Source organism: Limulus polyphemus, unplaced genomic scaffold (genome assembly GCF_000517525.1).
Source record: "Limulus polyphemus unplaced genomic scaffold, Limulus_polyphemus-2.1.2 Scaffold3028, whole genome shotgun sequence".
Classification (NCBI taxonomy): domain Eukaryota; kingdom Metazoa; phylum Arthropoda; class Merostomata; order Xiphosura; family Limulidae; genus Limulus; species Limulus polyphemus.
The window spans coordinates 76,828-90,880 of NW_013668638.1; the positions used below are offsets into that span (position 1 = coordinate 76,828).

Genomic DNA, 14,053 nt, shown 5'->3' on the forward strand with positions numbered 1-14,053 from the left:
TGTTTGGATAACTTAGTTTGATTTTTCCATTAAAAATTAGCTAAGTTAACAGAGAATTAACGTAACCACAACTGTTAATAGATAGCATTCTTGACTCGCGAGATCGAAACTTGTCATCGCACATGCTCACCCTTTTAGTCGTGAAGGTATTCTAATGTGACGGTCAATCCCAATATTCGTTGGTAAAAGTGTAGCCCAAAAGATGGCGGTAGATGGTGTTGACTAGTTGTCTTTCTTTTAATTTATCGCCTCAAAATTAGAGCAGATGGCCTCGAATAATTTTGTTCGAAGTTCAGTAAACGAACAAAATAACTTTATGGAAGTTTCTGACAGCTTAAATTGGCAGGGATTTAACTCGATGATTTGGTCAGCCGAAGCTTTTATCACGCTACTGAGCTTTCAGAATCATCTCAAGTTTATTCACGTTGAAATAAATGTTTTGGCGCTTGAGATTTTGCAAAACAGTTTACGGTTTTGTCGTGTACTCACCAGTGTGAATATTATTTTTGTTCACATTGAATTACTTGTCGTTGTTTTTTGTAATTATACGGTTAAATAATCGAAAGCAGATTTCCAGATACGTTCTGTGATTGATGTTATGAGAGCTCTTTTCTATCAAGCGTGTAATTTCCCACGCATTTGTTTGCATGGAAACATCTGAGAGACCGTGTGAGATATGTACTCTAAACTGAGGGAAAATAATAGTCGTTGCTCTTCAAAACATTCTAGGCGACATTTAAAGCCATAAGTGTAACTACTAAGTCTCGATCTAGATGCAATCATCCATCTTGTGCTTAGTCAGTGTTCCATTTGTTGGGCTTACTATCCTATCCCTTGCCTTTATTGATCACTCTCCACCAACAGAAAGTTAGGAGGAGGAGCACATGATGATGTAATCTGGCCACGCCTACTGTATTGATAAAAGCAGCAGATAAAGAGAAAGAAACACACTTGAAAAGAATTATTTGATTCACGATGTTAAGGAATGTCTGTGAATATCAGAAAATAATAATAAGAAAGCTTGTTTATATGTAAATATATATCATATAGGCAAACATTGTATAAATCTAAAGCTTTCCTAACAATAAATTTAATGGAGGTATGGATTTCCTTGTAGTGCCATCTGTTGTTTTATTTAGAAATCTTAGTTGTTTTTTTTATTTGCAAGATCATTTGATTTAATTTTAGTTGATCAACAATAAACAAACAAGACATTTAACTGATAAATATTCAACCGATTTTAAGTGAAATTCAAAGCGACTGTACATTTGTTAAGTGTAAAATCTGACGGTGAGTAAGTGGCAAGCGATTGCATTAAATACTCACTGAATACTGTTGTATTTAAAGTATATCGTCTGTCAGTGGAAGTGAAACGTTGAGTACTGCAGTCAGAGCTTGGCACAGTGATTTCTTCATGAAAAAAAAACAACAATGATGTTTTCGACAATTCTTCAAGCGAAGAGCGACTGCATTGTAATGAATACTTATCTTTAAATTTTCCACTTTTAATGTTAGAAAACTGATGAATAATGTGGATACTGTTCTTGAAGGTGAAGATCAGGAAAAAAGATTTTTAAAGATTATATTTTGTTTGTTTGTCGCTAAGCACAAAGGTACGCAATGGGTTATTTGTGCTGTGCCCACCATTGGTATTGAAACTCGGTTTTTAGCGTTATAAGACTTCAGATCAATCGCTAACCCAATTGTGTTTGGGGGGAGGGGCGTATAGATTATGAAAATAGGTGATACTTTTCAATTGGAGCCAGTTGAATGAGTAGGCTTTTGGACATATTTTGTTGATGTGACTTGTGACTTTCGGATTTTTAAGGTCAAATACGAATAGCTTATTCAAAGAAGCTGTATTTTGATAGGGATTTGTTTTCTTGGACTAAAGACGGCTAAACTGTGATCCAGCTGGACACTGGTGCTGTCTAAAGATCAGATTATGTGGGGATTATTTTCATCGTTCAGTGTTATCTTAATGAACTTCATGTTCTGGAAGGTTCTCAATCTATTATAAACATTTGTAAAGTTTTAACCTATTGTGCTCTCACTTTGGCAATTCGTTCTTTCACTCCTCATGGGACGGTAAACAAGAAAAAAACTTTGGAGTTGAGAATGGAAGCTTATCAATTTTATTAAGGTTTCTTATTACATAGATTAGGTATTATTTTCGTGTTTTTTTTTAATTTTCTCTGTAATGACGTACAGAAGATCCGTCATCTAGAGAAACCGTTCTGAGTTTGGTGTACGCTGTAATAAAAGCTGATAATGTCAGTCTTTAATGGAATTTATGAAAAACGACATTAGCACTTTAACAAGGCCTTGTAGTTGTATATCAAGCAGTTAGTAGGAGGGCGTGAGACAGCGTGCGTAATGGTCTTCATAAATTTAAACGATGTCGCAAACTGTCAAGCCAGGCGGACAATATAGACCTATATCAGGCTGGTGTACTGAGGGCAAAGCAAGCTCATAGGATATTTTAAAAACTGATGATGATATAAGCTACATCTACTCATGCACTACTCATGCACATTTCTTAGTATTTCTTGTCAATGATAACGTTAATACCGTAACGGCTACATACGTAGTGTGAATGGAAAGGCAACGAAATGACAACAGCAAACGTAATAATGACATGGCGCTTTGATAAATGGGCTCTATTTTCCTTTACCGTTCTGCAAAACCGTGAATATCAGTATGTAAACTGGGGAGATTAGGCAACTTTCCAAGTTGAAGGCCAGCCTTTAACTTTCCTTGTCACATTAAGGTGCTGAAAGCTTTCGGATGCGGTGACATTAATTTGATGAATCGTGCAAACAAAACACATATATTCAACATCATTTAGAGAGCTGGAGTTCAAAGGTGTAACTATGAAATGATCGGTTATTGTACTTCAAAGACGATTTTCAAAATGGAAGCTAAACCGGATGACAGTTCTAGTTATGTAAAGTTCTCTCACATTAAAGCTTTTAGTTGCTAAAACAATGTGATGTATTTACATATATTTCCCTGCATGGCACCTCACAAGATTTCGAAAGTAAATAATTAACACGATAAACATGATTAACAAGTAAATAATGGATAAATCTGAACCTTGTTTGCGAAATCTGTGGAACATAACGTTTGTTCGTTTGTAATTAAGCACAAAGCTACTCAATGGGCTATATGCGCTCTTCCCACCACAGGTATCGAAACCCGGATTCGAGCGTTGTAAGTCCGCAGACATACCGCTGTGCCACTGGGGGGGGGGGGGCGAACATAACGCAGATAACTCTACGGAAATATATATATATACCATAGTAAGCTTTATTGCAAATCTAAAACGAACTCTTGTGCTCAGAACCTATCGCTTTTAAAGCACGTAATTCTATGTAAAACGCGAGTAAGAATATATTTAATAACGAATATTCATTACTCTCTCTGATTAAACATCTTAAGTCTCTCCATGTACGGATAATTATATAAGAATTCACGATGCTACACGTTTTTTTTGTAAAACGCGAGTAAGAATATATTTAATAACGAATATTCATTACTCTCTCTGATTAAACATCTTAAGTCTCTACATGTACGGATAATTATATAAGAATTCACGTGTTTTTTGTAATTTAAAAAAAAATCTAACTATCGCGGCATAATATCTAAAATCATATTCAAGTATTCAGACCCAGTTGTAACTATATTTAAAGTGTGAAAAACTTAATTAATATTAAGCTCCAGTCAGTGCAAGTTACGCGAAACTATAAATCGACAGAAAACGAAAATTTGAAAACTCGATAAATATAAACATCTATTTAAATGAGCGAACCTTATCACCGGATTTAGTATCTTTTATTCTGATTTGTAAGTGTAGCAGTAAATAGTTACTTTTTTTTTAAGCCGATCTGCTACATATAATATGGCCTACAAAACCAATCAATATTATCACGAAACTACTATTTAGAGCAACGCATTCCTTCTCGACCCATAGTCAATGGCTTCTTCAGATGTCAGGGAAGACAGCAGAAAAAAATGATGGTTTAATGGACTTTAGCGACATTGATTCTTGGGGTGCCGTTTGTTGGCACCTCGCCCCGCCTAGCTCGATTCTTCAAATGACGGAGGGGAAACATCTTCAGATAAAAGCCTTTTCCTGGATGACTCTTGGAGAAGAGTGGTCAGCGTTTCCTCGAGTTTTTCAGACACTGACGATGTATATAGATAGTGTAAACTATACATAAGTGCTATAGGTAGTTACAGTCCTTGAGTCACTTGATCTAATAACCGTTATGAGAGACAACGTTGAAAGTCCGTTATAACGTATCAATGAGGATTTTTTTAATTATCTTATATAACCAAATTGATGACTGGTTCCATATCTACCTTTGAAAATTCAAAGATAATGTTTTTTTTTAATACTTTACATGTAACGGTGCACCTAACAGCAAGTAGAATTTACCTAAAATAGTGTTAGTGTGAACAAAATCCACCTCTATAAATAAGGCTTGATATTAACATTTTGCCCCTCCCCCCAGTGGCTCAGCTTTAAGTCTGAAAGATTAAAACTTTTAAAACCGGGATTCGAGACCCGTGGTGGGCACAGCACAGGTAGCCCGTCGTTTAGCTTTGTGCATAGCAGCAAACAAGAAAACAAACTTAAGCTCTAGCTTTAATACAGAGCGGGCTACAGTTGAGAGGTGCTAGTTTTATAGCCAGATCATAACTGGTATGTCTTGATATAATTATTATAATTAGAGCTTTTCAGTGAAAGTATATAATGTAGTTAATATATTGTTACATGTTACAAGAACGTGTAACAATATATTAACTACATTATATCTTTTATATCCAGTGAAGATTAGACCTTTTTTGCTCAGTATCAGGGCTCTTCAGTCACATGGACCTGATTGGTTAGCCCAGCAGCGTCATCTCGTGTCCTGTTGTCGAATTAATAAATGTTTATGATCTTTAATTTTTTTTTTTTTTACTAACTACAAAAAGTTTTATTTCTGTCGTTGGTGTAGTCATTGTGAAACAACCTTGGACATTTTGTGAAAAACAACAACAACCCGAAGGGATAAAGGGCAGTGGTAAAATTGTTTTCAAATTAAAATCTCACGAGAATCTCATGCTAAATCTCGCGGTTCGCATCTGCACCATTTCGTTTAGGGTATGTACATCGGTTGTTTGTTAGTTTACCACAAATATGGCATTATATAGCTATGAAATAAAACAAAAACAAACGTCATTGTACTTCAATATAATAGTTAGTTAGCTTAACAAGTACTAACAAATTGTAATTTTCAAATGTATATATATTTGCAAGCACAGCATGTCATTTATACCTGTTTTATGTTTTAACACCAGAAGGCGATAGTGGAACAGAAAGCTCCAGCCGAAGCGACCCTGGCGGAAGCGGTGACGATGAAGAAAACGCAGCACGATTACGTCTGAAGAGAAAACTACAAAGAAACCGAACTTCTTTTACTCCAGAACAGATAGAAGCGTTAGAAAAGGGTACGCAATTAAATGTGATATCAAAGAAGGCACGGTTCACAAAAATTGGTTTCTCTTAGACTCGATTGTGTATTGTTTCATTTGAAATTATTCACAACTGCTGAATCTGTAAAGAAAAGTAAACAACAAAGAAGGAAGAATTATATTAAATACATTAGCTCTAAAATTTGGTAATATTGCTCTAATTAAACGATATAAATACATACCAAAAATCTCTTCCAAAGATTTCGTTACAAAGTCTACTGTGAGACGTATCTCACTTCTAAACTTACAAGATTACTATATAATGGAGAACGTTACTCGTGAACTTTTACAGCGTTATTTTTAACATTGGATCGAACCGCTGTAAACCTCTGTATTTTTTTTTTTACCTTTTCAGAATTTGAACGAACTCATTATCCAGACGTTTTCGCCCGGGAACGATTAGCATCAAAGATAGACTTACCAGAAGCTAGAATACAGGTAGAAAGTAGTTTTCACTATTAACTTTATTGAACATATGGGAAAATACGTTTAGTGAGTTGGCAGCTGATTAATTAAAGATTTATACATGTTCTAAAATATTAGAATATTCGGAAACTGATACATTTATATGAACTCCAGTTTATTACATGAACATTTAATTTTATTGATGGCAATCGTTTGGTCGTTAAGCACAAAGCTACACAATGGGCTATCTGTGCTCGGGCCCACCACGGATATCGAAACCCGGTTATCGCTAGCGATATGTATTGGTGATGAAGACTCAAGATATTACAAAAAGATTATCAGTCATGTCGAAAACAGAACGCATGGTTAAACTAATATATATGTTTTTTTAAACCATGTAGACACGTTTAAAAAGCAGATGGATCAAAGCGATAAAAAAAGAAAGCTTTATTGTACACAATAAGCATAAAAATGACACTGTGCCCAATCTCAAAAATACAATAAAATACTGAATGATTTACTGTACAGGACAAAAAACCTGATGAGACTGGGAACAGTCTTAAACACTCGACGTGTTTGGACGTTTTTACTGCGTCATCTTCAGGAGTGCAATTTCATCTCATCATTTTTCTTATCCTATTATAATAAACCGTTGTTTGTTTTTTTTTAACAATAATTTTGATTTGAGCATGAATATTAATCAGATGTATTTTTAAGATCCATTTATTCACACGTCTGATCTTAACTCCTCTTTTTTCTATTGTAACTGTTTGGTCTCTGGTATTGAAATATCACTTCAATGTGAGAAATTGGTTCTTCACAGGTTTGGTTTTCCAACCGCAGAGCCAAATGGAGACGGGAAGAAAAGTTAAGGAATCAGAGAAGAGCTGCCGAGCAAGCCGCGGCAGCTGCCGCAGCTGTCAACACCACACCGGGTCGCCTCCCTCTCAACTCAGGTTTTCCGAATTCCTTGTATCCCGGTATAGGACAACCAATGGCTAGCATGGGGGACTCTTATAGGTAAGCCTATTTATATATATATATATATGCTAATGTGTAACATTTTCCGATTTGTTGATAAAGGATAATAAGGTTAATTACTTAGCGGGCAACTTCAACTTTTCACCATAAAAGAAACAAATATAGAAAATACTGTAATGTATAAATCCTTTTATCATAATGTTTTTCCTAGTAGAAAAGAATGCTATATACCTTCTCTTCGGTAGAAAGATTTGATGAAATGTTTCGACTGAGCTATTTTAAGCCGCGGCATAACGGCTCATTAAACGGCTCTAAAAAAAATGTTTTTTTCAAGTACAAAATTTTAGCTCATAGCTCAGTCATCATTTCACCGATTTGAAATCTAATTATAGTTTTGAACTCAGAAGATCAAACCCTTTCGATTGGTGTATTTGACCAAGCCCAAGGTCTCGTAGATTAATTTACTCAAATCTTACCTAAAACCTAAAAGAATTTCAAGTACCGCTGCTATTGAGGATTCCCTCTTGTTTCGCTATTATATTTACATTAGCACCGTATTTTTTATCATTTTACTTTTCTACGAGGTACACCAGCTCAGCAGTAGAAATCTCATACCAGGTTTTATACAAGATATTTTTCTTTTCCCTCAGTTCTATTCCACCGATGTCCACTTACTCTATGCCGAACAATATGGCACCAAATTCCTGTCTTCAGCAGCAGGCGTCATCCTATTCTTGCATGTTACCACCAGGGAGCGCTAGAAGCTACGACCATCTTTCACTAAGTAGCTATAGCCGACCATCATGTCCTACCGCACAACCATATGTAATGCAGCCTGTAAATGGTCAGTTTTCCACAGTCAACAATGGCGGTGCTGGGTCAACAGGTAAATAAATATTTTTGTTCACACTTCTTTCTTTTCCGATATTATCTGAATGTATTGGATTCAATTTATATAAATTTTTCCAGAAAGAAAGAAAAATACTCACGTGTGTCCGACCAATATGTATCAATCCTTTATTAGAGAGATAACAAGGGCAAGTAGCTATATTAGTATAAGTTTGGGGCCTGGCATGGCCTGGTAATTAGGGTGTTTATTCGAAATCTGCGGATCGTGGGTTCGAATCTTGTCACCGAACATGCTCGCCCATCTAGCCGTGGGGGCGTTATAATGTGACGGCTAATCCCACGTTTCATTGATAAAAGAGTAGCACAAGAGTTGGCGATGGGTGGTGTTGACTAGTTGCCTTCCCTTCTAGTGTATCACTTTAGAATTGGGGAAAGAGTTGGCGATGGGTGGTGCTGACTAGTTGCCTTCCCTTCTAGCGTATCACTTTAGAATTGGGGACGGCTAGCGTAAATTGCCCTTGAGTAACTTTTGGCGAAATTCAACAAACAAACAAAGAACAAGATATAAGTTTGTTCCAGATGCTGCACTTTGCACAATAAGAATGTCTGAAAAGCATTTAGGGACTTTATTAAAAGTGGCACAGAACATTTTGAAATCTTGACCTAATGAACGTACTGAGACGAGATTTATTCCACATTAGAAATTAGCAAATAAATGACTAAGATATACTTAGGTACATATAATCTAGAACAGAAAAGTGCGTTTCGTATGGTAATGATCGTGGATTTGGCGACGCAACACAAGCTTCATATAAATATTTAAGCAGGAACATTATTTGAGAGGTTTTTTTTTCCTCTTGTAGATAAATGTAGATCTTCAATGAATATTTAGTGTTAAGTTTTGCTACCATATTATCTGTGTTACTTTCAAATATTTCTACTTTTACTCAGTTTTTGTAGAAAATGTATTGTGATTGCTCGTTAAAACAAGCAAACAAAACGCTTAGGCTTCTCTTCGAAAACAATAGGAAGCTTTATCTAAAAGGTGAACTAAAAGGTCAACCAATTTTTGACTCCATCATAATGTTACAAATAAGTAAATGCCTAATGCCTTAGACAAAGGTTTAAAGATACTCCCAAAAGAGCTAGATGACAACCAGTGATGAGGAGGTTCTTAGAAATATAGGTGACTTAGAATGATGAGGGGACGTTTAGAGGATTAAGTGACCAAGAGTGATGAGGGAACTTGTAAAGAGCTAGACGACCTATAGTGATGAGAGGTCTTTTAGAAGATTAGGTGACCTAGAATGATGAAGGGACGTTTAGAGGATTAAGTGACCAAGAGTGATGAGGGGACCTTTAAAGAGTTAGGTGACCTATAGAGATGAAGGACATTTAGAGGATTAGTTGACCCAGAGTGATGAGAGGACTTTTCGAGGATTAAGTGACCAAGAGTGATGAGGGGACTTATAAAGAGTTAGGTTACCTATAGAGATGAGGAGGCTTTTAGAAGATTTAGATGACCTAGAGTGTTTAAGAAATTGCCAGAGAATTAGGTGACCTAGAATGATTAAGAAACTTCTAAAGAGCTAGGTCAGTGGTTCCCAACCTTTTTCCAATTGAGGACCAGCTAGTTGTGATCCCAAAATTTCATGGACTACTTTGTACAATATTAACAATATTCAAAAATATAATATAATATTGTAAAACACATACTTTAGTCACTACATTTCAAAACACACGTTTTTTTGTGTTTTTATACTGTCTTTTGGACTGATTGAAATCTTCCAGTGGACTATCACTGGTCCATGGACGGGCGATTAGGTACTACTGAGCTAGATGACCTAGAGTGGTGAGGGGATTTCTAGAAAGTTATGCGGCCTAGAGTAATGAGGGGGTTTCTAGGGAGTTAGATAACCTAGAGTGACGAGGGGGGATTCTAGAAGGTTAGATGACTTAGAGTGATGAGACGATTTCTATAGGGTTAGATAACCTAGAGTGATTAGAATATTCCCAGAAAGTTAGGTGACCTAGACTGATGAGACGATTTCTATAGGGTTAGGTGACCTAGAGTGATGAGGGGATTTCTAGAAAGTTAGGTGGCCTAGAGTAATGAGGGGATTTCTAGAGAGTTAAAGTAACCTAGAGTGATGAGGGTTATTCTAGAAGGTTAGATGACTTAGAGTGATGAGACGATTTTTAAAGGGTTAGGTAAGCTTGAGTGATGAGGGGACTTCTAGAGGGTTAGGTGTCCTAGAGTGATTAAGATATTCTTAGAAAGTTATGTGACTTAGAGTGATGAGGGGACTTTTAGAGAGTTAGATGACCTTAAGTGATAAAGTGACTTCAAAGGAGTTGAAGGATCTTGCGTGTTCTTCATCCAGTGTATTAAATAATCTATAGGGACAATACAGTGAGAGAGGAGATTTGTGAGGATAAATTGTAGCTTAACTTACTCCTATAAAAGGGATAATCTAAGTATGTTTCTAACTAGTAGATGTTAAGAATCAGAGGATTTAAAAAAAAATTCTATTGGCAATAATAATTAATAAAACTTTACTATAAAGCAACAGGTTTTCGAGAAGGTTAGATGAAACTTAGCTCATCCTAATCAGAGAGCTAATCCATAAAGGCTCTCAGAAAAGTGGACTTCGTAAAATTAAAAGCCTTCTTTGATTTCTTGTGAAAAGTTATATGGCACTTTATCATGCATTTATTAAAGGAAATACTTCCGAAAATATCAATGTGTGAGATATGCTTTTCAAGTTAGACTATGTGTTAGCTTACTTGTTTAAGAAACAAAGGTGTTTATTAGTTAGTTAAGGAGTTTAATATAAACTACGCATTACACTTGTAATAATAAATATTGTTGTTGAATAGTGGTTTAGTCATCATTGCTTTCAGACTTAAATTTTCTGAGTAAGTAGGCTTAGCAACTTGCGTTTTTTGAGTAAGTAGGCTTAGCAACTTACGTTTTTTGAGTAAGTAGGCTTAGCAACTTACGTTTTTTGAGTAAGTTCTTTTTATGCTTGTATATTGGGCTTAGCAGGTAATATACATTTATTTTCTGTTTTGTTATTCGATTCAGATCATATTTATTGTAAGAAATACACTGTTTTAAATTTGAATTGAATTACACTTTATCGTTATTGTCAAGGTTTGATATCACCGGGGCTGTCTGTCCCAGTCCAAGTGCCAGGACAGCCAGGAGATTTGAACATGTCTTCAGCCTACTGGCCGAGAATCCAGTGACCCTGGGAGCGTCAGAAGCACGTGTGGACAAAACAAAAAAGACTAGCTTTTGACGCTGCCAACGTTTTACAATATTTTGCATCACCACAATCTATGTAAATCATGGAACACATATAATTTCATGTTGGGGGTGCACATGAAAAACTTTATAATCCAGTCGAAACGAGAAGTAAATTAGGATATAGACTATCACATTTTTGAAGAAGTAGTGGAGCCACTGGATTCAGTGCCCTTAGGTACTTATTTAAAATGTCTATCACAGCATCAGAAATACAACTAGAAGGCACAACATTGCCGGATTGGTCAACATTAAAGCTCGTGTGCAGATGTTTACAACATATCCAGTCCAACAAGAACAAACGATACAACTGGAGGATACAACATTGCCGGATTGGTCAACATTAAAGCTCGTGTGCAGATTTTTACAACATAATCAGTCCAACAAGAAGAAACGATACAACTGGAGGATACAACACTGCCGGATTGGTCAACATTAAAGCTCGTGTGCAGATTTTTACAACATAATCAGTCCAACAAGAAGAAACGATACAACTGGAGGATACAGCATTGCCGGATTGGTCAACATTAAAGCTCGTGTGCACATTTTTACAGCATATCCAGTCCAACAAGAACAAACGATACAACTGGAGGATACAACATTGCCGGATTGGTCAACATTAAATCTCGTGTGCACATTTTTACAACATAATCAGTCCAACAAGAACAAACCATGCAACTGGAGGATACAACATTGCCGGATTGGTCAACATTAAAGCTTCGTGTGCAGATTTTTACAACATATCCAGTCCAGCAAGAACAAACAATTCTAACAATCTCTGACACTCTGAACGTATACACGATCAGATAGTCGTTTATCTATTGACGTCGTCATTATCCTGAATGTTCCCTGAATTAAAAATATCTAGTCTTCCGGTTCTTAAGTTAAATGTTTGTATTATAATTCCTCTCTTACTATTGTCACAGCTTTTCTGTATAATCTTTTAATTTTGGTTAGGGTTGGAACTGTGTAGTTTTACGAGATCTACAATGAAACCAAAAACATTGATTTCTCACTTGCCATATGGATCTTTTCCCTTCCGTATAAGGAACGAAATGATGTAAAATTGATGTTAGAATCTCTCTTGAAATAAAAAAGCGAATTTATGTCATGTATAGCATAGTACTTATTTATTTAATACCAGATTTTCATGTTAGTTTTTTAAAAAAATATGTATTACAAGTTTCGAGATGCTATTCGATTAACCCCCTTCAAACAGAGCAATGTTCGAAAAAAAAATGAAACATTAGTGCTGAGTTTTAATTTTTATGTGTCAAGCTAAAACTATTATAGTGTACAACGACCAGAGAGGAGATGTTTAAAAACCTTAGCAGTGCTTTTTATGATTAATAAAGCTCATTTTTTTTTGACAGAGCTAAAGTCTAGACATCAGCACATTTATAGTTAAGACATAAGTTATTGTGATTCAATAGATAAACTTACATAAACCGAAACCATTCGAATGATTTAACACTTTTGTTTGCAGAGGTGTGACCTCATCTGTAGAACATGAATGTAAATTGTACTAGTGTAAAGAAGTTTATGAAATGTGAATTTCTTGCTTATCTATCACACACACACACACATAAAAACAACAAAAAAAAACAAAGAGATCACTATTAAGTTTGGCCCGGCATGGCCAGGTGATTAGGGCGCTCGACTCACAATCTGAGGGTCGCGGATTCGAATCCCCGTCACACCAAACATGCTCGCCCTTTCAGCCGTGGGGCGTTATAATGTGATGGTCAATCCCACTATTCGTTGGTAAAAGAGTAGCCCAAGAGTTGGCGGTAGGTGGTGATGACTAGCTGCCTTCCCTCTCGTCTTACACTGCTAAATTAGGGACGGCTAGCGCAGACAGTCCTCGTGTAGCTTTGCGCGAAATTCAAAAATAAACAAACTATGTATATATGCAGATCGAAATACGGACTTTTCAACTAGAAAGAATGGAGTTATATATTTATACTTAATACAACAATCGTAAATATACAATAACGAATATAATTCAACAATACCTATTAACCAGATATCTTGAGTTTGGTGTAAATTAGATAAAACGGTGGAAATTGTAAGAATTAAACATTAGGGTTAAAAACAATAATGACAATAATTTCATATACGAAACGAACAACTTGTTAATATTAGTTTACTTAATTTTTGGTAAACAATTGTAGAGAAGAGAAACGTGTACTTTGGCTTCTTTTTTTTAACACAAATATAGCTACTTAAGTATTTTTTTGAATGTATATTTTTTTTATTCAATAACAGTCTGAATCTCGTAACTTAAAATTCGATGGTAAAAGTGAACAGTAAAAAAAAAATAATGTTCTTCGAAGTCTTCCCGATTAAAATGTGCTTAAACTTATTGAAGATATAATACTTATTAAAGAATAAAATCTACACCGAAATTACCCTCAACAGTGTTGTTTGTTTGTAATTAAGCACAAAGCTACACAATGGGCTATATGTGCTCTGCCCAACACGGGTATCGAAACTCGGATTCTAGCGTTGTTAGTCCGCAGACATACCGCTGTGCCACGTGGGGGGGGGGGGGGCAAATAGTGTCGTCTCGTTTATCATCAATGAATAACACTGAATGTCATACTTCCAAGATTTGTACGGTTAGCTACGCCGTTTCAATTTCATAGAAGCTTTTGAACTTCTAATAACAGCTCCGCTAAAAAAAAAAAACAACAACAAACATTTGGAGGTCGTAAAAGCCAATTTGCCGCTTTATAGGTTTTGTCGTATAACAGTGATCGTTATCTTTCGTATTGGCGATTCACTCTTGCTGTTTTATTTTTGTTTGAAGCTCCCCAATAAGCTATCTGCGCTCTGCCCACCACGGGTATCGAAACGCGGTTTCTAGCGTTGATAGTCCGCAGACATACCGCTTTGCCACTGGGAGCTGGCTGCTGTTTTAAGTTGTAAGTATTAGAACTCCCATTGAATTGTGTCCTATTGAAGCTATTCACTACGGATAAA

The 14,053-nt window shown here is 35.9% G+C and overlaps 1 protein-coding gene across 1 annotated transcript in view; it reads left to right on the forward strand.

Annotated features, from left to right (window-relative positions):
* Positions 1-12,470, forward strand: part of LOC106468500 (paired box protein Pax-6-like) — a 38,516-nt gene extending 26,046 nt beyond the window's left edge. The window contains exons 3-7 of the mRNA XM_022396834.1: positions 5,350-5,499; positions 5,879-5,961; positions 6,752-6,948; positions 7,560-7,795; positions 10,916-12,470. Of these exons, the coding sequence (XP_022252542.1) occupies positions 5,350-5,499; positions 5,879-5,961; positions 6,752-6,948; positions 7,560-7,795; positions 10,916-11,010 (761 nt within the window). The 3' untranslated portion in view covers positions 11,011-12,470. The remainder of the gene's footprint in view (positions 1-5,349; positions 5,500-5,878; positions 5,962-6,751; positions 6,949-7,559; positions 7,796-10,915) is intronic.
* Positions 12,471-14,053: the final 1,583 nt, after the last annotated feature.